The 26,950-nt window shown below is 42.5% G+C and overlaps 1 protein-coding gene across 1 annotated transcript in view; it reads right to left on the bottom strand.

The window, feature by feature from the left end:
- MYO18B (myosin XVIIIB) overlaps positions 1 to 26,950 on the bottom strand; it is a 247,364-nt gene that overhangs the window by 77,286 nt on the left and 143,128 nt on the right. Inside the window, 1 exon segment of the mRNA XM_039861993.1 lies at positions 18,522 to 18,674. Coding sequence (XP_039717927.1) covers positions 18,522 to 18,674 — 153 coding nt within the window.

Below are 26,950 nucleotides of genomic sequence, written 5' to 3'. Positions count from 1 at the left end.
ACTGAGTGCCAGGCACAGGGACTCAGGGAACAGTCAACTTGGCCCCTGCTCTTCCATGAGGGAAACAGGGAAGGACAGTTAATGACAACTACTCCGAGGAGTACAGGAAGAGGAGGAGGACACAAGGGTGCCGGGAATACAAGGTGGGGGTCAGAGAAGGATTCCTGGAGGAGGTTTGTAGACATTTCTCAACCAGAGCTGTGAATCCCTTTTAAGTAACATGTAAAATATTCCACATGTGAGTATTTTCCTGGGTTCATGACTTTCATTAAATTCTCAAAGGTTAAGCGCCACCTACTTAAACAAAATTTCTCTTTCTCACCCTGCTTGCTCATCCTTCCACCCACTTGCACACAATAGGTCTGCTATCCTGTCAGAGTGGGGCCATCAAGCAGGTACAATTACCTACGTGGCCCTAGAAGACAGACAGTCCCCACTGGAGGAAAGCGACTTCCGTGCACAAACCCTAAGTCCATTCTGCAATAGGCAGTTGTCTCTTGATTTCTGAACCCTAGAATTTCTGAGTAGAAAATACCCTTAGAAATAACTCAAGGAAAATACTTGAGGCTCAGAGAAGGGTCGTGCTTTGCCCAAAGTTCTACAGCTACAAGGAGCAAAGACATCCCTTATAATGTCCTGACCAGCACACTTCCTCACCGTCCCTCCAAATGATATTAAGGCTGGTGCTCACAGAAGATAAAAAAGAGCCAGCTACAGTCCTAGTGAACCAATATGCATACAATCTCTGATCCCTGCAGCTACCGAGTAAGTGAAGGGGCCCCATTGATCTATAAAAGGAAAACAATAGAGCCAAGGCAAGGCAAGACAATAGAGGCCAAGGTGGGGGACTCTGTGGGTAAAACCCACCTAGAATCGTTTTCATCCCCTTCCAAACTTTCTGAGGGCATAGAATGTCTCCCTCAGAAAGTCCAGGAGCTCAGCTTACAGATTAGAATAGTAATGACAATGGAAGCTGAGGAGCCGGGAGGCAGCCATTCATTTGAATATTAATTACCAAGTACAGTTCTAAAGGTTCTACTTGCATTTTCTCTCTTCATCCTCTTTTTAGATCTGTGAGGTGCTTACTGCTAATATCCCCATTTTATAGGTGAGGAAATCGAGGCCCTAGCCTTCTCCCATAGCTTCCTTACACCGCCACCTCTAGTTCCAGCCTCACCCCACTGCCAGCTGCTATGATCCACAAAACCCCTATTTTCAAAACCCTGAGGACAATGAACTCCTGCGGTTGGGCTCGTAGCAGAGACTGTTGTTGCAAGAGGACTTGGTGGCCCATTTCCTTCAGTGACTGGGAGAGATTGAGACACACTGAGAAAAATGATGTGGAGCAAGGGGAGGTAATTAGCATTGTTAGAGCATAATTGAAAGAGGACAGAAGAAGTCAGGCACAGCCTTATCTTCCCTCAGATGACTCCAGGGCCTCGGGAAAGGCAGGGAGATGCAATGAAAGGCTCCCCTCCTGCACCTCAGGCAGAACAAAACCAGGCCTTGATTCATTCAAAAAACAGAGGCCTTACTATGTGAGCCATTTAAGCTTAGACCTACAGGATACCAAAGCAACAGACAGCCACATGCAGATGTAGGAGAAAGAGCACTCGGGGTGGGGGCGAGAGCAAGTGCAAAGGCCCTGAGGCAAAAACGGGAACAAATCTGGTGCTGAGGAACAGAAGGATGTCCAGCATGGCTGGACAGCTGTACCGAGAAGGAGAGGAGGTGATGCTCATGGGACAGGATGCAAAGCTTAGATTTATTTTCGGTCTGTAGGGGAAATCATCGATGATTTCTAAGGAAAGTGGTACGTTCTCCCTCTGGCTGTTGTGGGGAGGATGGGCTTTCCTGGATAAGACTGTAAACAGGGTGGCCAGTGAGGACACTGCTGTGGTCCTCCAGGAAGGAGGTGGTACTGGTGCTCCGATCAGAGTAGAAGTGAAGGAAAAAAAAAATGGAAGGATCTGCACAGTGGGGAATGTAAAGAACAAAAGGTCTGGGCAGGCAGCAGCAGATGGGCCATCGTGGGAGATGATGTCAGATAACTAATAGTGGAAGAGAGAGGCAGCACGCTGGGCCTCGCTGCCAGGCCAAGTTGCTCGGCCCAGGGCCAGGAGGCAAGTGAGAGCCATTGTAAGAAACTCAACAGAGGCGAATAGGATGACAGCAGTTCCCATCTGCTCAGTTCCTCCTTCGGCTGAGGGTTTCATCAGTATGATGCCACTGGTCCTCAGAGCCACTGGAGAAAGAAGGCTCTATTTTTAACCCCATTTTTCAGATAGTATAGGGTGCATGATCCAGAAATGCTCCTTATTGTCCCCAATTTCCCTGGAGCAAGCAGGGAGAGGGACAATTTATCCCCAGGCAGAGATGAACACAGAGTGAGCTCAGTCAATGGCAACGGCTGGCTGTTGGCTGTATTCTTAGCCCATACTGGGTTAGAGATAGGATTATCTTGGCCCCAATGGTTTTGACATTAATGGCCACACCTGCTACCGTTGCTTGGGGACTATTTCCAGTGCACTGTGCTTTATCTGCCTGTCTTCATAACAACCCCACAACACCCCTAGGGGAACTGTGTTACCATTAGGACTAATTCACATAGGAGGAAACTGAGGCTCACAGAAGGGAAGTGACTTGCCCACGGCCACATAGCTGGTCAGTTGATAAGCCTGGCTGATCCAATTCCAGAGCCCAACCTCTTTTTTTTTTAATTTGATTTAAAAATTCTTTTTTTTATTTTTCAATTATAGTTGGCATATAATATTATACTATTTCCAGGTGTATGATATAGTGATTAGACATTAATATAACTTATAAAGTGATCACCTGGATAAATCTAGTACCCATCCGACACTCTAGTAGATATTACAATATCACTGACTATATTCCTTGTGCTATACCTTAAATCGACATGACTATTTTCTAACTACCAATTTGTACTTCTTAATCCCTCCCGCTTTTTCATTCACCATCTCCCTCCCATTTGGCAACCTTCAAAATGTTCTCTGTATCTAGGAGTCGGTTTCTGTTCTGTTTGTTTATTTTTCTCTTTAGATTCCACATGTAAGTGAAATCGTATGGCATTTGTCTTTCTCCAGAGCCCAACCTCTAAATCGCTGGGCCCCACTGTTCTTCTCTAGAAAGTCTGAACATCCGGGCAAGATAAATTAAAATAAAGACAGAACTCAAGAGCAATTAGCTCAGTGGCTTGGTGCTATAATGAAAGCCACTTAGGCAGTGTCGTGATGGCCTGAACCAGACTGGGGACTATAGAACGAGAGGTAGATAAATCAGAGAGAACTGACAGAACTCGGAGGTTGATTCAATGTTGTAGCACCAAGGAAACACACATCATTACAGGAGCCTTCTGGAGATAAACGAGTTCATCCCATAGGGATGAACCAACACTTAATGCCACTTGCCAAGAGCCAGATTCTACCATGAGTGGAGGTCAAAGCTTGGGCATTGGAGCCAGACCTGGGGATGCTGCCTCTCCCAGCCAGTCACTTAACCTGGCTGTGCCTCAGTTTGCTCATCTGTAAAATGGAGTGAGTTACATCATAAGATCTCTGTAGAATAAATAAGTGAAAACATGGTAGTGCTGAGTACAGTACCCGGCACTGAGTAAACGCTAAAAATGTAATGGTGGTTGTTGCTATTGATCATCCCTTTTATCCTCTTAACAGTGAGAAGTAGGGATTTTTAACCCTATTTTAGAGGTGAGGAAAATGGAGGAGAGTCCAAGATGTCAAGGTCACACCACCAGGATGAGGCCCAGCTTGGGCATTCACAATCTTAAGGAGGAATTTTAGGTTTCCTGACAGAGTGGGGGTCAGGGGGTAAGGGTGCCCACCCCAGAGGCACACAAGTGAAGCAGGCCCAGATCTTCATAGGATCTGGATGGGCATGATCAGAAATTCCCCACACCTAGCCCTCCACCGGGCAAGCTCCAGGCTGTTGCTGACAAGCCATCTTAATGCCAAGCTTTAAAAATTTCAATTTATTACTCTTTAGGGAACAGGAAGAAATACAGGGCCATCTCAAGCTGATTTTCCATTATGAATGACCTGGCGAAAGAATAACTCACTGCACATTATTTCCATATTGAGGCTGTTTGACTGACATTTTTATGAAGTCAGGTGGCAAGTAATGTGGCTGATATCAGATGCTTCATTGGTATGTGCCTGCCTACCACTGCTTTGAAAATGCCTTCCCCAGAGGGGCTCTACATGGAACAGAGAACAGAGGGGAATGAGGAAAGATGGTTGATAAGTGGCTCCTGGGGAAGGGTGATTGGGGTCTATCCTGGCCAGGGTGGTAATGAGGATCCTAGGTGGCAACTGCCAGTTCACATCTTTCAGCTCCAAGTCACCATCACGTTTCCATGGTCTCATCAATTAGAGTCTGTGACATTGAGCAGATTACTTAGCCTCTCTGAGTTTTGGTTTTCCCCATTCACAAAGTGGAGGAAATAACAGTTCACATTCATTAAGTAGAACTGCTGAATATAGTTGTGTTAGTTGTTTACTGTACAAGCCCAGTGAATGCCATGCACAGAGATTATCTTGGGTTAGTATAGGACCTCACGACATAGGGTAGAGAGGTTTAGGATAAGACAAAGGCCCTGTGATTTCCATCCCTCTCCAGACCTAGTATATGACTAGAACCACAATAAGCCCTCAATGAGAAAACTGATTCAATTTTCATATAGTTCATGTTTTTCTTTCTCTTTCAAATCTTGTTTCTTGTAAAATCAATACAATAATGCCACAGATATGTGGGCACAAAGCACCAATCCACATTTAATCGCCAGAGAACTCCTCCTCCCCATCCTCGCACACATTCAGTCATTTTATTATTCACTAATTAAGTCGGCCACCCTTCCCCAGCATCTGCTCAAATTCTGAAAGGCAGGCATCCAAGGAAGCCATCATTTCTTTTCCAGACCCTTGGGTTAGGAGCCCACAATTAAATGTGCATGCGCCCATTGCCAGTCTTCCTCAAACCCAGCTACAGATGGGAACGTGCTTCTGACCTTGAGCATAAATTAAGGGTGTCTGAGCTTTGGCCTGGGGGCATTTGGTGAGGTCCTGCCTCTTCAGTGATTGTGGGAGGACCCTGAAGGTCCTCAGGGGCAGGATGACACAGGTGCCATCTAGGATCAAAGTGCTGCACAAGCCTGGGGAGTGCCAAGTACATGGGTTATGAGGTTGAGCTCTGACTATGACAGGCACTGCTCTGAACACTTCTCGTCAAAGGATGGTGGTGGGGATACATTCTCCCTGCCAATATGGCCTCTCGCATTCCCTGGTGGTCTAGTGGTCAGGATTCGGCGCTCTCACCAATATGGCCTCTCATCTATCATGAGGTTGGACATTTGACATCACACAGCATTGTGTGGTCGTTAAGAGCAGACTCAGTGGTCAGGCAGAATTGGATTCCAGTCCCAGCTCCTCTATTTATGAGCCTGTGACCTTGAGTAGGTTATTTAGCACCTCTGAGCTTTGTTTTTTCCCATTCACAAAATGACGGAAATATTGGCTCACATGCATTGAACAGGACTTCCGAGTACAGCTGCATCAGCTGTGCACTGCACAAGCCTAGGGGATGTCATGCACATAGGTTATGAAGATGAACTCTTACTCTGTGCCAGGCCCCACTCTGAACATTTTTCATGTGTTAACTCGTTTAACCTTCACACCAACAAGCTGAGATAAGGTCAATAACCATTCTTGTTGTTAAAATTTGGGACACTGAGGGGTAGAGAGGTCAAGTGACTTTCCAAAGGTCACACAAGTACTAAGTGGCTGAGCTGGCCTATGAACCCAGGCAGTCTGGCCACCAAGTTCCCCTCTGAGCCATCACACTGCAACAGTTGTGTATACCACATTTGCTCTGAAGGGGAAATCTGGTGATGTGATTACATAGCATCTACTCTCCCTTCTTTTGATAGCAGCACCCCATCTTCGCTGCAAAAAAGGTCATCCCCCACATGTCCATCTGGTTCTGATGGGGCTGACACTCCACCCTGAGGCCCAGAGAAGATGAACGTGACTCAGCCTAACCAATCAGAGCTCCACTTCCTGTTAGCCACAGTGGTTGGCTATGGGGTCGTAGCATGGCTGACACCAGGATTTTTGCTGGGACTATGGAAACAAAGTTGGTCCCTTCTGATGCAGGATGTCATCTTGGAGTATCTGGGAGCCCTCTTCCCACTGATCAGAAAGAGATTGCCTAAGAATACAAGGTGACATCAAGGTTGCTTAGGCATGAGACACATTCTTGGCATGGTTAGAGCACCTAGATCCAACCAACCCTGAAGGCAATTTAGTCTCAGAACTTTTTAGATATTTTGGGCAATAAGTTTCCTTTTCCTTCTCAAGACAATTTGAGCCAGATTGCTGTCACCTGGAACCCAGATACAGGGTGAGTAAGTTAGAGGAGATAACACGTACACAGTGTCAGCCACTGAGTAAACACTTAAAACCATGGGTGATGGCATTTGTTGATGCTATTCTGGCAAAGTTGGATCAAATTAGATGCATTTAAAGCCCTGTGATAGAATAGCAATCACTTATTGTTAATCTATTCTGTGTATGAATTTCATCTCTTGTGGGGAGGGGTGGATTAAACATTCCTCTTTCTAGATTATTCATTGGCAGGAGAAGGGAAGAGAACAAGGTTTCTTCAACACCGACTGTATCAGGCACTCTGTGGGTCACTTGATGTTCATTATCACTATAGCCCAAAACAACCCTGCAAAGGAGGAATCAGCCTTCATCACATTACGAATAAGGAAGTTGCAGCCTGGGCAGGGGAAGTGACTTACTCAAGGTCAGAGTGAAGTTGATGAGACTCCAAATTATTTCTGGGCCACCACACAGCCCTCTCTGTACACAAGTCTTTCTCTATTGCGGAGTTCATCTCAGGCTTTCTCTCCCTAACACCCACGTCCTTTCATTCAGTATGAGGGCAATTGAGATTCCCATCACATATACATCAACTACAAGCCGATGAATAGCATTACTTTCTTATGTGAAACCATCTGCCTGGTTTAAATACCTGGGTACAATGTTTGCTTTGGATGTATTAAGCTACTAGATGAGTTGGCTAGACATATAGAATAAGGCGGGGAGAGGAAAAACTCTGATATTTCAGCAGAGTGGTTAGAACCTGTATTTTTGGATCTGGTTGAACAACTCAGAGGATTTAAAAATACTGTATCGCAAATGCCACGGGGAAGCGTTCTAAGAAATGGTGTCTTTGGTGAGCTGATCTCAACACTTTTCAGGCCTTGATAATCCCGTCATGGCACGAGGAAGTGTTAACCTTCAGCAGTAAGGCTTTCCCCAAAGGAAATCGCCAACATCTCAAATTATAAACAGCCCTGATATCAAACAGATTCATTAAATGCAAACATATTAAAAATGTCAGGCCAAGTCCACCAATGGTCTGTCTGGCTCAGAAGTTTGATGGCAGTGGCCCAAGGGGAAATTTCCTAACACCATATGGTGGTTACTCTCTGTGTCCTTGATCTCGAATTCTTTGGGCATATGCTAAACATTCCATAATTTTCCTTATATTGTGCTAGAGAGCCATTATTTATTGATGCATTGAAATGCTTTCTGAGTATTTATTGTTTCCATCTTCTTGAGAGTTATAATAATCAGTAGTAGTAGTAGTGGAATAATAACAACTCTCCATTAATGCTTACCATGTACATGTTAATTTGTAAAATATAACAACTCTATGAAGTATGTATTTTCACCATCATTTTATAGATGAGGAAACTGAAGATCAGAGAGGTTAGTTAACTTGTCAAGGTCACACAGCTAATAAATGGACCTGATTTGAGATCTCTCTTAAATCCACAGCTTTTTCATGTAAGCCCTTAGGCATGCCCTTACCACATCTTGAGTAAAGCCAGACTCCTTTTACTTGTTTTAAGTCTTCTTTCAGGGTTTTGGAGTCCTTCCTAAACTTGTATTATAGGATCTAAGGACTGCTCAGGCCCTACCTGATTGAACAGACTTAAGAGATTTCCTTCTTGATTTCCCCTCCGGTGACAATGGATTTGGATCACAATGATGTTCTCCAGAGAAATAAAGAAAAACCCCAAAACTTAGAAAAGCAGCATAAAATACTCGAAAAAGCTCTCCCTGCCCCCATCCCCTTTATGTCCCCCTCTTTTATAATATTTCAGAACCCCCTTGTTCCAGCACCCCATTGTTCCTCTAAATAGCACAGGATTTGTGTGCCCCCATGTCTGCTTGCCCACTAGAAGGTGGGCTCCTGGAGGCCACGTGAGTCTAGTCGCCTTTTGCACACTATGAGGTAGGGACTGCACACACATGCACTGGGGCAGTGAGGCTAAGAAGTCAGCTGAGTACATCACTAACCCACCCAGTTAGCGAGCTTCCTGTGTCTGAAGCCTGAGCTGCCCACTGCTCTGTGCTGCCCACTTGAGCCCTGAACACCCCCTGAGGAATCCACCCACCTCTCTGTGGCTCCCTGGCTCTTCCCCAGCACAGGTCTCTGACCCAGACACTGGTGATATCCAGACAGCTAGCTCCACAGAAAGAACAACGGGCCCCGTGTGCAGGACCCTTCCCTGCAGCAGGAGATTACCTGGATGGGAAGACTGATCACAGACTTGATCAGCATACCCCAGGTCCCCAAGAGGATCCCCTTCTTCAAATATGACAGAAGGATACTTTGGTATAAGTGAGGGAAGCCCCATCAAGTCCCAGCCAGAGAATGATCAACACAAAGGGGGTTCTAATGAGATTTCCTTTTAATCGGGGGGTTCTTTTGTGAAAAAGAAAACATGCACAAACACACACACACACACACACACACACACACACACACACACACACATCCTACCTGAAAAGAGCATCAAGATAGTTTAAATCTTTCTCACTTGACAAAAGAAAGCCCTGAAGCCCCCACTTGGAACTGACTGCCTACTGGGGCTGGATCGAGAGGCCTGGCCTGACCCACAGGTAAGGTGGTCCCACCATCCTGCACTATAATTTTCACTGAACCAGAACACTGCTACTCATATTCTATTTGTGAATGAAAAAGGGGCTAAGTAACAAACCTGACAAGCACAAGGGAGGTCACATGGCAGGCCAGACCAACTCTTTGACCAAAAGGAACCACACAGGATGGTCTGATCACAACTTCCTCACTGGGCAGGTAGTCACGTCCCAGGCCTATAGCTTCCTTAGCAGAGGTTAATCTTTACCTTAAGTGAGCTCTATCCATTGTTCTCACACATCAAGGGTAACACACCTTTGAAATGTCAGAGCAATTTTCTTTTCCTACCCCTCGAAGGCACAACCGTAGGCACCAGAGCACAAGACCACAGCACCCCTCATTGTTACCTTGTTCCCCGCGTACCACCTCTATGTGCTGTAAAGGTTAATTATTAACTATCCTGTACCCACTAACGTGCAAGAAGTATATAGTTCTCCATTTCGCTTTTTTTCCAGTCCTAGAGATGTCCCCACTTTGCTTTCTCCTGCCCGTTAATCTACCACCGATGAATTTCATGTACTTTCCTCACGTTTTCTCTTTTGATCCTAAATGCATAAAAGAAACTGCAAAACTACCTTTCTCCAGAGTATTTTCTAAATCCATTGATATTTTATTTCCAGGCATGTTCTCAAATTTTGGCTCTTATAAAACTCCTCTATAGGCTGGATGTTCTTTCACTGACATACTCACATTGAACTCTCTTATTCCGCTGGCAGGAGTGTACATGTCTACAGACACTTTGGAAAACCATTTGGCAGTATATACTACTGTTAAAGAAACACAGGTACCATGATTCAGAGATACCATGCTTCCAGATATACACCCTACGGAAATGCACACACTTGTGCCCCCCAATAATACAACATGTGAAAAATGTTCACAGTGGCTCTATTCAGAATAAGTGAAATCTAGAGGCAACATACATGTGCATCAATAACAAAATGAATAAATAGTGGTATAGTCTCATAAAATGGCAAGGAGAATGAATCAACTACTGCATATAATAATATCAGTATAACTCATATGCATAAATAGAGCAAAAAAAAGCAAGATACAAAGCCAGGGCATGCTGATGGTGACAATTCATCTAAAATGCAACATGAGCAGACAATCAAGAAAAGGCTGTTAGGTTGGTGTCTGGTTCATCACCCTCTCCCCTAAATATATAGGATACCTTTTGATTCAGTAAGAACTAGCCTTACTGAAAAGCCAGGGGGCCTTTTCATCTTCCTCAAATTACTTAGTACTTGAGACACTGGCTTTAGAATGACCAGTTCATCCCCATTTGCCTGAGACTTTTCTGGTTATAAAACTGGAATGCCTGTGTCCTGGGAATACCCTCAGACCCATGTAAATCTAAAAGGCTCTGACGTGAAAAAGATGGGGGTTCAAATCCCAGTTCACCCAAAGAGAAGAACATTCTACGATATAATTGCCCTGAACTCTCCAAAAGTGCCAGTGTCGTAAAATACAAAGAAAGACCAAGGATCTACGGTGTCATAAAAACTGAATGCAAGCAGTTTTGCATCCCAGGTTGAATCCTGAACAGACAGAAAAATTGCTACAAAGAACATGAATGGGGCAAAATTTGAATAGTCAGCCGAGAAGAACAGGCGTCCCTAACCTTTTTGTTCAATGGCCAGATAATAAATATTTGAAGCTTCATAATGGAATGGAATGAGGATATAAATTAAGATGAGGTCACACTGAATTAGGGTGGACAAAGAGACAAAACTGAAGGATATATGTAGATACTTATCTAACCACTTCAAATGTAGCCATTCAAAAATGTGAAAAGAATCCTTAGCTCATAGGCTGTAATAAAAAAGCAAACGAAAGAGTAAAACAAGAAAGTGGGCTAGATTTAGCTCTTCGGCCATAGTTAGCTGACCCCTGGATTAGGAATCAGTATTTTTTCAATGTTATATTTTCTGATTTTGATAAGGATAAAGGGGCATCGGGTCTGTAACTTGTTTTCAAATGATTCAGAAAATGTAATTTAGAGAGAAAATGATAATGCAAATGAGGCAAAATGTTAAAAATCGATGAATCTAGGTGAAAGGATATATAAGAATCTTTTGCAACTTTTCTGTAAGTTTGAAATTCAAAATAAATGATTTTTTTATATCCCTGTTCCCCTCAAAATCCGTAGGCAAGTTTCCTATATGCTGAGCTTCCTCCTGCATAAAATGGACATGATACTAGCTGATTCTTGTAGAGTCAAAGCCCATCCACTACTCATTCATTAAGCACTTCCTGTACGCAGACACACTGATACAAACTGAAAGGCACCTGCTGTCATGCAGTTCACTACATTCGAGTGCATTTGGGGCAATAAATTTAGGTCACGACATCTAAGTGCTCGCCCATGCCTGGCTCAGCGTAGACAATGGCTGCTTGCCATCAACATTATTGTTCCTAAGATGATTATTATTACCCTGTGGGTGGCTGCACAGCTCTGGGGACCAGGCCCTCCATAGCTCAACAGTAACAGGTCCTTCTGGGGAGATGCCTAGCTGGCACTCCCTGCCAGCCATGAAACCAGCCTTTTTCCACTTTATTCATCACAGCATTGGAAGTGTCAATATTTGTGGGGTAAGCAGGCCCATGATAATCATGTTTTCGCCCAATTACAATTCAGTCTTTATCTCCTCTGACAAGAGGTTATGTTAATATTGAATCAATTCACTCCACCTAATCTTTAAAAAAAAAAGAAGTCTCTTCAAATTAAACATCTAGGCCACCTGTCTTTAGGGTTCTTGGACGGGGAGAAGTGTCCTGAAGGTACTCACTCACACAAAAGACTCCCATCGGGGTCATCTTCCAGAGCTTATTCATTATTTTAATGTTTCACAGAAGCATGGGTGACACCTGGTGACAAACGTCTCTATTAAAGGCGCTGGGGATGAATTGAGGGTTATCAGTCTTCTGTGCACTAATAGTGAGGAGGTCCCTCAGATTGTCACCTAACCACCCCTGGGAGTTCATCATGTAGAAGACACACCAGGCCTATCGGGTCCACCTGAGTGAACACCGAAGCTGAGCCAGGATCCCCGTGGAAGGGACTATATACAGGAGCTCCCGGGGCTTCTAGAGGGGATGTGGAAGCCCAGAAATGGCAGTGAGCCCACAGGAGGTGCATCGGTGGTTCAGGATGGCGGTTATTATACTTCCAGATGCTGACGTCAGAATCTGTGGGTTTGCATCCCAGCCGGACCTCTTATCACCTTTGCGATTTTGGACAGGTCTTTTAATATGTTTACTCATTCCAGTCCCTGAAGGTGCTAGAAGGTAAAGGAGGGAAACGGACAAGAAAAGAAGTAACTTTGATAGAATGATATGTACAATTCTAGGGGTAAATCCAGGAGATCTTGAGAGAAGAGTGGCAGGGTCCTTACCCATCCCCTGGGAGTCAGAGATGGCTCCCAGAGACGATACCCAGAGCCAAGTTCAGAGGATAAATGTTCATTAGCTGAAGAGTTTCAGAGGGAAAAAACAAGAGTCTAGCAGAAGGCAAAGGTGGAGAGGTGGAAACAGGTGTGGGGGACCCCAAGGTCTTCTGAGCTGGTGATCAGGGATAACGGGAGGGTAGGAGCTAACTGTGCATCCTTAAAGGTCAAGTTGAGGAACCTGGACTGTATTCTGAGGGCAATGGGAAGCCACTGAAGGATCTTAAACACAAAAAGCCAAGATTGTATTTAAATTTTAAAATTCTGTCTCCAAAGTTCAGGTGGCAGAAAGATTTGCTTGAACAAGACCAGAGGCCAGCAGACTTGAGAGAACTCCAAATTAGAGATACAGGTGGTGTGTAATAAGAGTGGGGAGGGAGGAGGGGATGGGTTCAAGAGCTATCTAGGGGGACAGTGACTGAGACTAGGTGACAGCTTTGTTCTCAGCACGAAGGGGTGAATAGAGCCCCCAGCCTGAATTAATTAAGCAACTAGAGAGTTCAGTGTAAACTCTTCTCTACTTAAAAAAAATCAAATAACATATTTCCCTTGGGGAGGAGACCAAGGTCAAAGGCATGAATCAAGTTTTAAAAAAGAAAAAAAAAAATAGAAAGTAACCACTGCCCGGGAGCAGATAACATTTTCCACTCTTTCCTGGGAGCCAGGTGCCAGCATCTGCTACTCACAGATGTTATTTATGCACGGTGATTATCTCAATTATATATCTTGGTTGTTGGAATTGCTTCTGTCTCCAGATTAGTTTGTTTCCAGTGGAAACGTTCCATGGGAATTAATTAGTAATTGGCTCCTAAAAAACAGGTGTCATTAGATAACCCCACACATTGCCGCCTCTACCTGTTTCACCAAGTCTTGTAAAATCATGTGCCCAGAAACCAAAGTCTTCCAGCAGCTGACACCAGTGTGTGGGACAAGGGAGCCAGTGGGATGCTCTACATTTTAAAATCACCAACTTGCAGTTTTCAATTTAGAGAACTATTTCAGATTCATGGTCTAGGATTTTTTTCTATCAGCCCAATAAGCTGAGAATATCAAGTCTCCCCCTTTTAGGCGATAAAAAGGAGGCTCTGAAAGTCAGGGTGACTTGTCCAAAACCATACAGCTAACTAGGTAGCAGAGGCAGGGTTTTGAACACAAAGAGGTGTGTTTCTTCTGTCTTGCTCCACGAGTCTTCTGTTTTATCATCAACTTCAAGTGACACAGCCAAGACAAACTGGAGGTCAACTGGGCAGAGAGCCAAATAATTTTCTCAGGATTCTAGATGGTGGGACAATGGTTCTTCTGTCCATAAGGGCAGAATGCAGGGACTCTGGAAGATGCTCTGTGTCAGGGACACTCCCGTGCCTCTAGGTGAGCCTTGCAGACTGCCCATCAGTGCTTCACCTGGACTTGGAATTCCACCATTTTTTACGAGAACTCTGACCATGCCCTGCTCTGCTTGGCAGCTCACTGTGGCTCCCTATCACCCTTGGGATGAAGCTCAAACTCCATAGCCAGGCCCATGAACTGGCTCCAGCCTCACTTACCCTCTCTGCTCCTACCCCAGGCATTTCACACAAGATGGAATATGCTTCCTGTGTCCACATGCCTCCGCCCCTTTGTGCTCTGTTGCCTCCTCCTAGATTGGCTGTGTAGGTCTTACCTAACCAGCGATTCATTTCCATCTTTAAAGAGACAGCTGAAGCCACCAACTCCTCGACTTAAGATGCACAACTTAAGTAAGGGCATCTTCTTTAGCTAAACCCTGACATTTCGCCAATAAAGGGCTCATTACCCCGCTTGGCAATCACCTGTACCTAGCTCCACCTCCCGAGAGCAGGGACCTTGTTGTCTCCACCCATCCCTGCAGTCTGGCTTCAAATTCATCCCAGAGTGGAGACCAAATCAATATTTGTTGAATGCCTGCAATTCTCTAATAGGTGCATTCAAACACAGTCCCTCATCCGTGCTCTGAGACAGTAAACCTTTCTCTGGGTTACTCAGCACCATAGTTAGGGAGCTGTAAAGCCTGCAGCGTGTGGTCAAGTTTCTGAAGCCTTCTCTGACTTGACCTCGTCAGCCTCTACAAGTAAGTCCTTTGGATACTGAATGATGACAAAGCTCCGTTTTAGGAAAAGGGCTCAGGGAGGTCACGTCACTTGTTGAAGGTCCCCAAATTACTAAGTGCTGGATCCAGTTCTCTTCATTCAAAATTTAATTAATTTCAAAATCAACTGAACTAAGATCTGTCACACTAACATAACCCTTCCATAAGTTTTCTCGTCTGCACAATAAATGTGTTGCCCCTGAACTTGAAAGGGTATTTTGAGAGATAAATGATGCCTGTGATTCCCAAATGATGGTCCCAAGACTAGCATCAGAATCTCCTGATATGACTGTTTACAAATGTAGATCCTGGATCTCAACTCAGATTTAACACACAGAACAAAATAAAAAACTTTCTGGGGATGGGATACAGAAATCTCTGATTTTTAAATGGAGCCTACATTATATGCAGCCAAGCTTGGGGACTCCGAGGCACCAAGGAAAAGCCTGGCACAAAGTAGGTACTTGAAAATGTTAACAGAATCCATATTAGGCAAACCAAGGTGCATGGGTCCAAAACCGTTGGCATTCACATCTTTCAGATATATACTGCTTAGTGTCCTTGGGTAAATTACTCACCCTCTCAGAGCATGTTTCCTTATTAGTAAAATCAGTCAAAAATAGAATTATCCCCCTGGTGAGGATTATTTATAATGAACTTACTGCTGCCCCCAGACCATGTGCAAGTCCCATCAACTTCAATCCCAAATTTGTCCCTGGGGCCATCTCCATCACCACATAACCCAGGTGAGCGTTTCTCCTCACCTGGAGGAGTACACTAGCCTCCAAATGGCATCCCTATCATGTCCTCCTCAACACATTCTCCACACAGAAGAGTGACCCTCCAACATGTGCACTGGATTGTCATACTCTGCTCAAAATCTTCCAATGGCTTCTCACCACCTTTGGAATAAAATCTAAACCTTCCAGGCCCTGCATGTTCTGGTCTCTGCCTGCTTCTCCTTCTCCCAAGGGTACTTTAGCTGACTACCGATGTAAGTTTCACAAAGGAGGGCATCAGGCCTGTTTTACTAACCTTTACATACTTAGATCTATCACATCGCCTGACACACAGTAGGCGCTGCGTAACTACTGAACGAATGAAAGAGTGAATGAATGAAATTGTTCAGCACCATACCAAGCACTTAAGATGCAGCCAACAGCAGAAAGTTAGCTCCCTCTCCCTCCCACATCCTGTCTGCTCTTCCTGCCTCTGTCCCTGGAGCCTTCAGGTAAAGGACAAATATCATACTTTTGGAGAAGAGGTGTGGTGATGCCCAATGTCATCGCTGCTTTATTTGATTAGCTCTGACTCCAGCATCCAGGACACGTGTGCTGGGAGCCAAAGCAACTGTACCCTGACCTCTGGTCCTCGCGATCTCATCCTTATAACAATTTCCATGACAACAGCAACAGAAAGCCAAGGCTGTGGATTCCCTTTGATAGGAGCCGGATGCAGAGACGGGGAAGAAGGACTTTCAGAAGAATGAAGCTCTTTGATTCAGCTCAAGGCGCCTTCATTAAATAACACCATTTTCCAAGAACACACATTTTAACCCAGTAGAGGGAGAGTTCTCATGAATACTAAAAAAAGGAGAAAAAAAAAAAAGAAACTCACCATGGCTCCATTTCAAGAACATTCACCTGTGGGGAAGGGGGTGCAGCTTAGATGCTGTGGCACAGGGAATGTTTTGGTGAGAGACCGGCAGAGTGCATGGCCCCCTGCTATGGGGGCGGCATGCACCCTGGATGCCTGGCTCCTGAGGGCATGGACATCTCTGACCACCTGAGGCAAATCAAGAGGCTCAGGGCGTACCACCCACCTGGATGGCCAGACAGACAGGAAGAATAGAATGGCTAACTGTTCTGGTTTACCTGGGGCTGAGGGCTTGCCCAAAACACAGAACTAAAACCAGGACAGTCCAGGACAAGCCAGGATGGGTGGTCACCCTAGAAGAGGGTGACCCGATGAAGGAAATTGTTAGGAATCATAAAGAGAGAAGGGCTCTTACATGTCTTCTGTTTTAACAGCACTGCACGAAAACTCATAAACCCGATCTAGTCATGAGAAAAACATCAGACAAACCCAGCTGGGGGACCCTTTCTGGGATACCTGGCCAGGACTCCTCAAAACTGTCAAGGTCATCAAAACTGAGGTAAGACTAAGAAACCATTCCAGACCAGAGGAGACTGGACAGGCATGACAACTAAATGCCATGTAGTTCCCTGGGTTGGATCCTGCAAAGGAAAAGGACATTAATGGCCAAATTGGTGAAATCTGAATTAAGACTGGAATTTAGTTAAAGAATAAAAGGTTTTCTACTTTAGTTAATAATCTCTCCCCGAAACACTTTTTTTAACAAATGGGAAACTGGCCCCAGAAACAAGAAGCAGCCAAAGCTCTGGATCTGGTTCCTGGAGCCTGGAGCTAGACTCTGCTGCCTCCCTCTGCCTTTCTGCGGACCTGCCGACAGTCACGAGCTCCTCCAGAAGGCAGAGAGAAGAGCACTGGGGTCAGGAAGTGCAGGTTCCAGGCCTGGCTCTGCCTTTCACTGGCTATGTGACCTCAAGCAAATTCCTCCCCGTCTCTCTTCTCTGGTTTCCTCTTCTGTCAAAAGAGGGGTATGAGTCAACTGAATGCAACAGGAAGGCATTTTTATTCAGTATTTATGATGTGAAATGGACTGAATGGGCATCATCAGACATGAATAAAACACAGCCCTGCCCTCAAGGAAGCATATAGTTTAGTTCAGGAGTCAATCTAAAAAGTACAGATTCCTATCTGAGTTTCTGTGGACATTCTGTGAAGATAAAAAGCTCCCGGTTATGCGGCAAGTCTGCAGCCTCATGAAAGGAGACCAAGGAATGAGGAAGGGATGGCAAGGCTCTGAGAAGGCGAGGTGGTGAAGGCAGTGGGAAACGCCTTCCCTCTCCCCACACCCAGATTCAGCACCAACGGGTTTATCTGAGGGAGGTGTGTGACTTTGAGGTAAGACCAAAGGCATGAGCACAGCACCCCCAGAAGGGCTCTGAACCTCCCAAATCGAGTCCCTGCTACATCATTCCACTCTGGGACCTCTCCCACAAGTCTCCCACCACCCTGTGAGATCTGACCCATTAACACCTCTTAGCATCTGCCACCCTGGGCCACACTGCATCTGGCGCAGCCTACATCAGCATATCTCCTGAGGTCCATGGCTCTGGCCTGGCTTCACCTCCCATCTGCCCCCCTACCTGCTGCTCGAGTCCTTCTCTGAGGCAGCCAGGGATGGTGGGGCCTAAAGACCTAGGCTTAAATCCTGGCTCTGACCCTTTCTAGCTGTGTGACATTGAGTGGGTCATCTCGCTTGTGAAATGGGGATGATGACCTTCAACTCCCACAGCTCTCTTGAGAAAGTAATGTGACACCCCATATAGGTGGGGGCTCCAGAAGGTGATAGCTGGGGATCAGCAGCATTTCATGATCGATATCAATAGCATTCAAATAAGCAGTCAAACGACTATTACTTGTTATTGTTGTTGTTAGAATTAGGCTTTGCATTATTAGTACTATTACTATTAGTTTCGTACCCAGCCTTGGTGGTCAATGTACACACGCATACACGCACATGAACATACAAACATGGGCACATGGGAACACAAGCACAGACTGCACTCAGCCATTCTACTCCAGGGCCCAGATCTGCCCAAGCTATTCAAATGCATTCTGCCTCAGCCCCGAATGCAGGACTGCTCAGTTACTTATAAACCCGTCCTCCTCATCTACCACTTCCAACGTGACTCACCAGCCCCAACAGCATCCCACATTCTCAGGTCAGCACCACAGCCACACCCACACTTAGGAGGGAGAACTATTCCTCCCCAGCTGGCTGTAGCATCCTCCCAAGCCCAGTTCTGAAGGGACCCGAAGACACGCACCTGGCTGTGCACTTTCTCTAGCTCCTCCTTGCTGACTGATGCTTTGCCATCCTCCATGGTCCCCAGAAGAAGCTGCACATCTGACAGTAGTGCATGAGTCCTTTTGAGGTCCCTTCGAAGACGCTTCTCCACATCAAAGTCTCGATGGCCGATCTGGAAGCCAAAGGAAGGCTCTCGTGAGCTAAGACGGCAAAGTAGTGGCCAGGATCCAAGTTCTCTGGGACCAGGCTCCACGGGTTCGAATCCTGCTTCTGTCACTCACTGCATGACCTTGGGCAAGCCCTTTCTCCCTAGTCTCAGTTTCCTCAACTGCAAAATGGGAATGACATCAAGCACACAGGGCTACTGTGAAAATTAAATACATGCTGAGCCTAATGCCTGACTCATAGCAAAGGCACAGCAAATATGAGCTGCTATCATTACTGTTGTCATGGTCTGTAAGAATCCAAAGTCATTCTGTTTCATCTTTTGAAAAAGTCATCAATATGGCCTCTCCTCACTTTGCAAGAGCTCACAGGCCAGGCGAGGTCCTCTGCTGTTGGAAGTCAGGACCGCAGTTAACCGAGAGGGGCAGTAACTGGACAGAGCAGGAGGGGGATGGGGGCAGGGGAGGGGGTGTCATTAATGTTATTAATCTGGGTTCTGGTTTTATGAATGTATGAAAATTCATGGAGCTGCGTAGATGGGATATGGTGTGCTTCTCTGCATGTATATTACACTTCAGTAAATAGTAGTAAAAATAGCTGCACTGCTTTTGAAGGTCTAAATCCAGCTTTTCTGTCCACTGAGCTGGTCTTCTTTGCCAGTTTGAGGATAGGCTAATGAGGTCATTTTCTACAGAAGAACCTTCCCCAGAGGTGAGCATATTCCTTCTCCTAGAATCTTGAATTTGCAGGCTCTGCATTCCAAGTGGACAGTTGTCAAGTGGCTCCTAAAGAAGCCACACCCTAAACATGGCACCAAGCAGGTGAGAACTGCCAGCCACCAACAATGCAGACTGAGACAAACCAAGGAGGCACAGAATTACGCAGGGGCTCAACATGAAACCCCGACAGTCTGCTATCTCCCCCTAGAAATAGAGCACTGACTTAAAGCACACTGAGTTATCATCTCTGAAGGAAACTAACAGCTCCCTTCTCTTCAGGGCACCAGAGGAAAGGAAATGGCACCATCAATCAGATGGGAAGTTTTAAAGAAAATGGGGCACAGGTGCCTCAACCCTGGGACTCAGTCTCTATATACCTGGATATTGGTGTTTCTATGCCAAGTGTGACCATTTCCTGGGATGCTCAGAATGACCTGGGATATTCTAGAAAGAACATAGGATTTAGAATGAGGTGGCCCAGGCTTTAACTCCTAGCTCACCACTTGCTGGCAGTGGGAACTGTGGCTGAGTCATATTGCCAGAGTTCTCTTGTCTGTAAAAGAAGAGAGAAATTACACACACACACACACACACACACACACACACTGTAATACATATACATATATATACACATATGTATACACACACATATATATATACACATATGTATACACATATATACATATCCTTATTGTCCATGTTGAGATAAGACAAAAATCAGATGTGATAATGAATCAGAAAGCACTTTGTACATTGTCAAGTGCTATACAAATATAAGAGATTATGAGTATTGTCTGATGAACTAGAATGTACTCCCTTAGATTCTGCATTACTATTTCTCTACCACCAGTTTTGAATCCTTTGAAAAATGAGTTGGTTCTTAGAACATATCCTCTTTGTTCTCGGATGTATTGCTTTGTGAAATTATAAATGCTGGAGATATTTTTTCATGTCCTTACCTGCTGAGCTGAGCTGAGGACCAGGCTTTGTGCCAGGCCCTTTGTCATTGCATTTAACTCTGTGACAATCTCTTAAAAATAGACAGCAGCATCATCATCATCATTATTATTATTATTATCATTATTGCCTTTATACAAGTGGTAATAGCTTATATTTAGAGGGCTAAGTGTCACACACTGTTCTAAACACTTTGTGGATATCGGCACATTTAGTCTTTATGATAAATCTATGAGGTGTGTAGTATTATAATTCCCATTTTACAGATAATGGAACTGAAGCTTATGGCGGTGAAGTAATTTGCCTAAGATCACATAGCTAGCAATAAGTGGCAGAGATAGAATATGAATCCAGTTTTTCTGACTGTAAAGAGGTAATTTAGTAAAATATACAATGAGAGAGGTATGTTTTGTTCTTTAATTTTAGAAAAAGTATTATGGAGGCACAGAGGAGCATCATCCAGCTTAGGCTGGGATGGGATCAGGAAGAATCTTAGATAAGTAAGACCTAGCTAGGTGAGGCGAAAGAAGGCTGGTACAGGTAGAAGGCACTGTATGAGCAAAGACAAAGGGTTGGAAAAATGTAATTCTGGATGATGAGCATGAGAGTACAAAACATGGGGGTGGGGCATGTCACAGAACTGGAGAAGTTACTTGAAGCTTCGGTGCTTGCCCTGTGAGCTCTTATGTACTGTCCTGGGGAGATGGAGGTATAGTTGACAAAACCGATCTGCCCAAGGTCGGGCTGTGACTATGCAGGCATTTGAATCCAGGCAGCTCAGCATTAGAATGGAATGCAAGTCTCTAACCACTGCCCCACAGTGCCTAGTGGAACCTGAATCCTGATTTACTCACTCGATTCTTTACCGTGATTGCATTTAATCAGTGTGCCTGGCATCTTTCTTGTTTTTGTGTCTGTTCTTGCTCTGCATACATCCTATGGGGCCAGTTGGCATTAGGGACATTCCTTGACATTGGCAGTGACCGTGCAGTAGGAATGGCACAGATTCTATCATCTTCGCTGCCAGAAAGACCCCAAATGCTGCCACCATATCCTTTTCAGAGGAATCAGTGCCAACAAAATTCACAACAAAATCTCAGATCAAGTCATCCTCCCCTTCATAATGAATTGCTATAGGAGAGGAGAGGTGGAAAAGACTCATTAGGTTAATGGGAAATAAGTGTCATTCTGCAAGTTCACATTTACAGCACAAAGATTCAAATTTAGATAAAGCTGGTGAATAATTAACCAATAAATCTAAATGATGTTTAGTGTTGTGAGAAACTACAATCGAACCTCAATTGTTTCACCATTAATCATAGAGGCAAATTGTTTGGAGCAGTTGTTAAATGTCTATAGTCAAAGAACTCTCTGAGCACTTTAAAATTATGATCTGGAAAGGTCGTTAAGGAGAATCAAGCCACTTTACAAATGGGGAAATTGAGGTTTGAAGAGAGAATGTGTGTTGCTGAAGGGTGCACAGCAAATTAATGGCAGCATTGGGCTGACTTATAACGTTATGAAAAAAGATGGCCCACAAAAGGATGATTTTAGTTAACTGGATCTTAATCACTTTTAAGCAGCATAATGTTAGATTTTTTTTAAATACGGGCTTTCAAATAATACGGACCTCATTTCGGAGACTCCTAGGCTATATGATCTTGGGCAATTTGCTTTACTTCTTTCATTTATATGTAGGCACTAACAATACCTATCCTACAGTATTGTTGTGAAAATTAAATAAATTATTTTAGAAAAGCATTATGATTAAGTACTCATCTTAAAGTTTATAGGTGACTACCAAAAAAATAGAAATATGGTTTGTAGCTTTAGAATCAGCAGTAGAGCAAAAGGGATCATAGACAACATTATCGATCTATCCAAAAGCAGGAAAGGAATAAAGGAAGAAACAAAGAAAGAGAACTATGAACCAACAAATACCAAACACAATAGAAGAGAATATAAATAATTTCAAATATATCAGTAATTATAATAAATGTAAATGAGTTAAACTGTCCTATGAAAAATTAGAGACCAAAATATTAAATTAAAAGGTACCCAATTGTTTAAAGGAAACACTCACTCACTCGTACATTTGAAAATGTTGAAAGTTAAAGAATAAAAATGGTCTTGCAGGCAACTAACTAAAAGAAATCAAGTAAAATAAAGCAAGGCAAAAATAATTAATGGAGAAAAGAGGGACATTGTGAAATCAAAGGAACAATCTAGAATCTGCCAAGAAAACGAAGCAATAATAAACTTAGATGCACCGAAAACTATAAACTCGAGATATATAAAAAGAAAACAAAAACAGAATTATAAACAAACCTTGACAAAACCACAGTCATAGTGGGAATATAACAGGACTCTCCCAGATCAAACAGACAGAACCAAAGTTAATAGAAAGTGATCTTTAATATCATATTTTTAACTTTTCCTTGGTGGGTTATGCTATTATATTTGAATATACTACTTAAATTACAAAACTAATAAACTTGATCTATTTGTCATGTATAGGACAAAAATATCTAGATTCTATGCCTCAAAAATAGCTAGATTCTTTTTCAGTTGATAATTTATGAAACTTGACCATGAACTGAGGCAGCAAAGAGATCTCAACAATTTCAAAGAAAAAAATGTTATATATTCTATCATATTATATGTCCAAAGAGGCAGTAAATTAAAAATCAACAATAAAAAGTAACTCAAATAATCCCAAATATTAATGAACTTAAAACTGGTTTCTAAATAACTTACAAGCTAAAAGAAGAAAGGACAAAGGATATGAGAAAATGTTTAGCTTGTAAAGATAAAAATAAAAAAACATTTAAAATAGTAAGAAATATTGAAAATGAGCTAAAATTTTCAACATGAAAACTCAATAAGGAAGAGAACAATATCTGAATTTGTGTTCAATTATAACTACAGAACTTCAAGATAGTAATCAAATGTTTGCCCTACTTCCTAAAAGAAACTAGGCCCAAATAGATTTATAGGCAAATTGTATAAAAACTTCAACATAATTCCAAATGTTATAAAAATTATTTTGGACATGGTCGCAAGCTCATTTTATAAGGTTCATACACTGCTGGACAAAGACAGTGTAAGAAAATAAAATTACAAACCAATCTTATTTATGAACCTGATTTCAAAAATCCTGAATAAAATTCAAAAGAGCAGTGAATTAAAAAATATATGACTAAGTAACATTTATCTGGGACATCTAATAGGACACATTGTAATATCCAAAATATATCATATTACATTACTAGATAAATGAGACAAGTCATAAGATTGTCCAAAATTGCAGAAAAAATATTCAACAACCAGAGATTTCTAAAAAATACTAGAAAACTACAAACAAAAGACTGATTTACCCTGATTAGATTTACTTATCAATACATACTACAAATGTCATGTAAGTAATAAAACTTTAGAAGTATCTGCATATAGGTTAGGAGCACAGAAAAGATGCTCACTATCTTCTCTAATGTTCACTCTTGTACTAGAGGCCCAAGCCAATGAAATAAAGTAAGAAAAAGAAATAAGAGATCTAAAAATTGGAAAGGAAGAAGCAAAGCTATTCTAATTTTCAGATGGCAAGACTGTCTAGGCAGAAAATCCAAAGGAATCTACAGACAAAATATGAAAAATAATAAGAGTTCAGCAAGATTGCTGGATGCAAGATCAACACAATAATCAGCAGTATTCCCATATGCCACAGTAACTAATTAAAACGAAGAATACATATTCTATTCCTAATAGCCATAGAAACTATTTCTAGTTTCCTAAAAATAAATCTAACAAAAACATTCAAGATTTATAGGAAAGAATAATAAAATATATAATAAACATATTTTATTTATAATTATAAAAATATTATGAAAGCCATTAACTTACTAAGAGATATGGCATGCACATGAATGTAATGGTTCAAAATAAAAAATATGTCAATTCTTCCCAGCTCACTTGCAAACCAATGCACTTGAAAATCACATCAGGCTTTGTTATGAAATCTTCATAAGAAGATTAAAGGATTTGGGAATAGATAAGACAATTTTAAAGATGAGTTAGGTAAGCTGTCCTACAAGTTATCAAAACATCACTAAGACCATGTTGTGCAAGAATAGACAAATAAGCCAATTTAACAGAATGGGTAGCCCATAAACATACCCACACATACATGGAAATTGTGGAAAATATTATTCATGAAATAAAACAGAGGTTATCTATTCCAGGAAAAAATAGATTCCTACCTACCTCACACTACATATCAAAATAAAACCTAGGTGGATTAAAGGACTTAAAAGTGTTTTAAAAATTGAGAATTTAAAAAATATACATAGTGAAATATCTTTATGAATTCATAAAGGGAAAGATATCTTAAGACATAAAAGCACAAACCATAAAAAGTGACTGATTAATATGACTACTGAAAAAATACTTTTTGTTAAGTGAAGGACATCATGAAGTGAAGTGATTTTCATTGAGTCGGAGATATTTACAACATATATAATCAAAAATGGGCTGACATCTTGTTTAAGGATTGTGAATGACCAAGAGAGAAAAAAAAAGAAGACAAAGAAGGAACAGGCAATTCACATCGGAGGAAACCATGATAAATGAGAAGAACGCACTTCACCAGTAATGTGGGACAAGGGGACAAGCAGTACAATTTAACACTCAGTGACTGGTAAACATTTTTTAAATCTCTGGCAGTGCCACGTGTTAGTGGAGATGTGGGGAAGCGCAAACAGAAACAAAAACCTGCTAGTGACAGTGCAAACTGTCACAATCACTTTGGGGAACAATTTGGGCAATATCTAATAACTCCAAAATGATATATTTCTAAGAGCTAGCAATTTCTCTTCTGGCTACATACTCTGGAGAAACTTGCCCATGTGCTTAGTGAGATGGACATAAGAATAGGAACCACAGCTTTGTGTTTTAGAGTGGAAACGATTAAATATTCACCAACTGAAGAATGGAATTTTAAAAACATGAATACTGTATAGCAGTTAAAATGAAGGAATTACAGCTACATATATTATTATGGCCTAATCTCAAAAAGATAGTATGGAAGGAAACAAAGTAAAATACAGAATTACATGTACTGTAAAGTTTAAGGATACATGCAGAAGAATTCGGGATAGTGGCTTCCTCTGGGAGGAAGGGAAGAAGGCGGGAGAGAGAGGGGGGGATTAGGAATGGAAGCCACCAACCATTTTTGAAATGTTTTGAATCAAATACAAGCAAAATGTTCATTATGTGAGCTCTGCGTGCTTGGTGCATAAACATCAATTACACAATTCGTTCTGCTTTTCCATGTGTTTAGCAAATGTCTTAATAATTGAAAACATTTAAAATTATCAAATGTGATAGCTTATTGAAAGGCTCCAGCTTGGTGACTAACACAAAAGTAGCATCTTATTCATTTAAAGTTACCCTCCCTTCGTATGTAAAATTTCTTTTATTTTAGTAATTTTTAATAAAAATCTTCCTTCACTGAGTTACCCACTTTGTTTTTCCTAATGGACTACGCTGAACAGAATGCAAACTTCTCCTACTGGTTCCCAAGTATCATTCTGGAATCAGGTATTGGGCTGTGCTCTCTTGCACTGATGCTAAAGAGAGAGCAATCTCAATGGGGTTTTTGTTCGTTTTGTTTGTTTGTTTGTTTGTTTGTTTGTTTGTTTGTTTTGCACTCGATGGCCCCAGTTTTCTCAGGTGAAAAGCTAGAAAACCCAACAAAATAGTGACGGGAGTATAAAGCACAGCATAGGGAATATAGTCAATAATATTGCAATTACTATATGTAGTGCCAGGTGAGTACTAAACTAATCAGAGAGTCACTTCATAAATTACATAATGTCTAACCATTGTGCTACACACCTGAAAGTAATACAAAATATTAAATGCCAACTGTAGTTGAAAAAAAATTTAATGAACAAATGAAAACAAACAAACCAAAAAAACTAGAAACCTAGAGAAGGAAGATCATAAAGCTTTCCTGTTGCTTCTCTCAGCACCCAACTCTCACTTCTATTGCTATGGTGGTTCTTTTCCAGGATGTGGTCATTTAATCGATTTTTAAAAAAATACATAACGAGCACCTATTTGTCCAAGGTCTGGCTGCTCTAGATGACCACTTGGAGCAGGCCCACATTCTTTGTGAACAAAAAAATGACGCTGGGGGAAGATTATTGATGGCAAGATCATTATCAATTAAAAGACAGTGAGTGAACTTTAGCAATACACTAAAATATACTCCTATGATATGTGAAAAGAAATTGCAGGAGCCATAGGCATTCCTTTCCAATGTTGGGGTCTCGTAACACAGCAACACAGAACTGAATATCTGGGGGATAGAGAAGCGATTCCTCCCAACTCTGAAATCATGAGTTAGCTCTGTGCTCTGCTGGCTGCTTTATTTACAGCAGTGGTTCTCTGTAAGGGAGAAAGTTGATTTTGCCCTCAAGGGACATTTAGGCATTTCTGGTTGTCACAACTAGGAGGTGTATTACTAGTATCTAGTGGATGGAGGCCAGCGCTGATTCTCATCCCATCATGTCTGGGACAACCCCTACCACAAAGAATGATGCAGCTG

Source organism: Pteropus medius, unplaced genomic scaffold (assembly GCF_902729225.1).
Source record: "Pteropus medius unplaced genomic scaffold, Ma_sr-lr_union100, whole genome shotgun sequence".
In the NCBI taxonomy this organism is placed as follows: Eukaryota; Metazoa; Chordata; class Mammalia; order Chiroptera; family Pteropodidae; genus Pteropus; species Pteropus medius.
The sequence above is the reverse complement of the archived record's forward strand: the minus strand, read 5'-3'. Positions and strand labels throughout refer to the sequence as shown.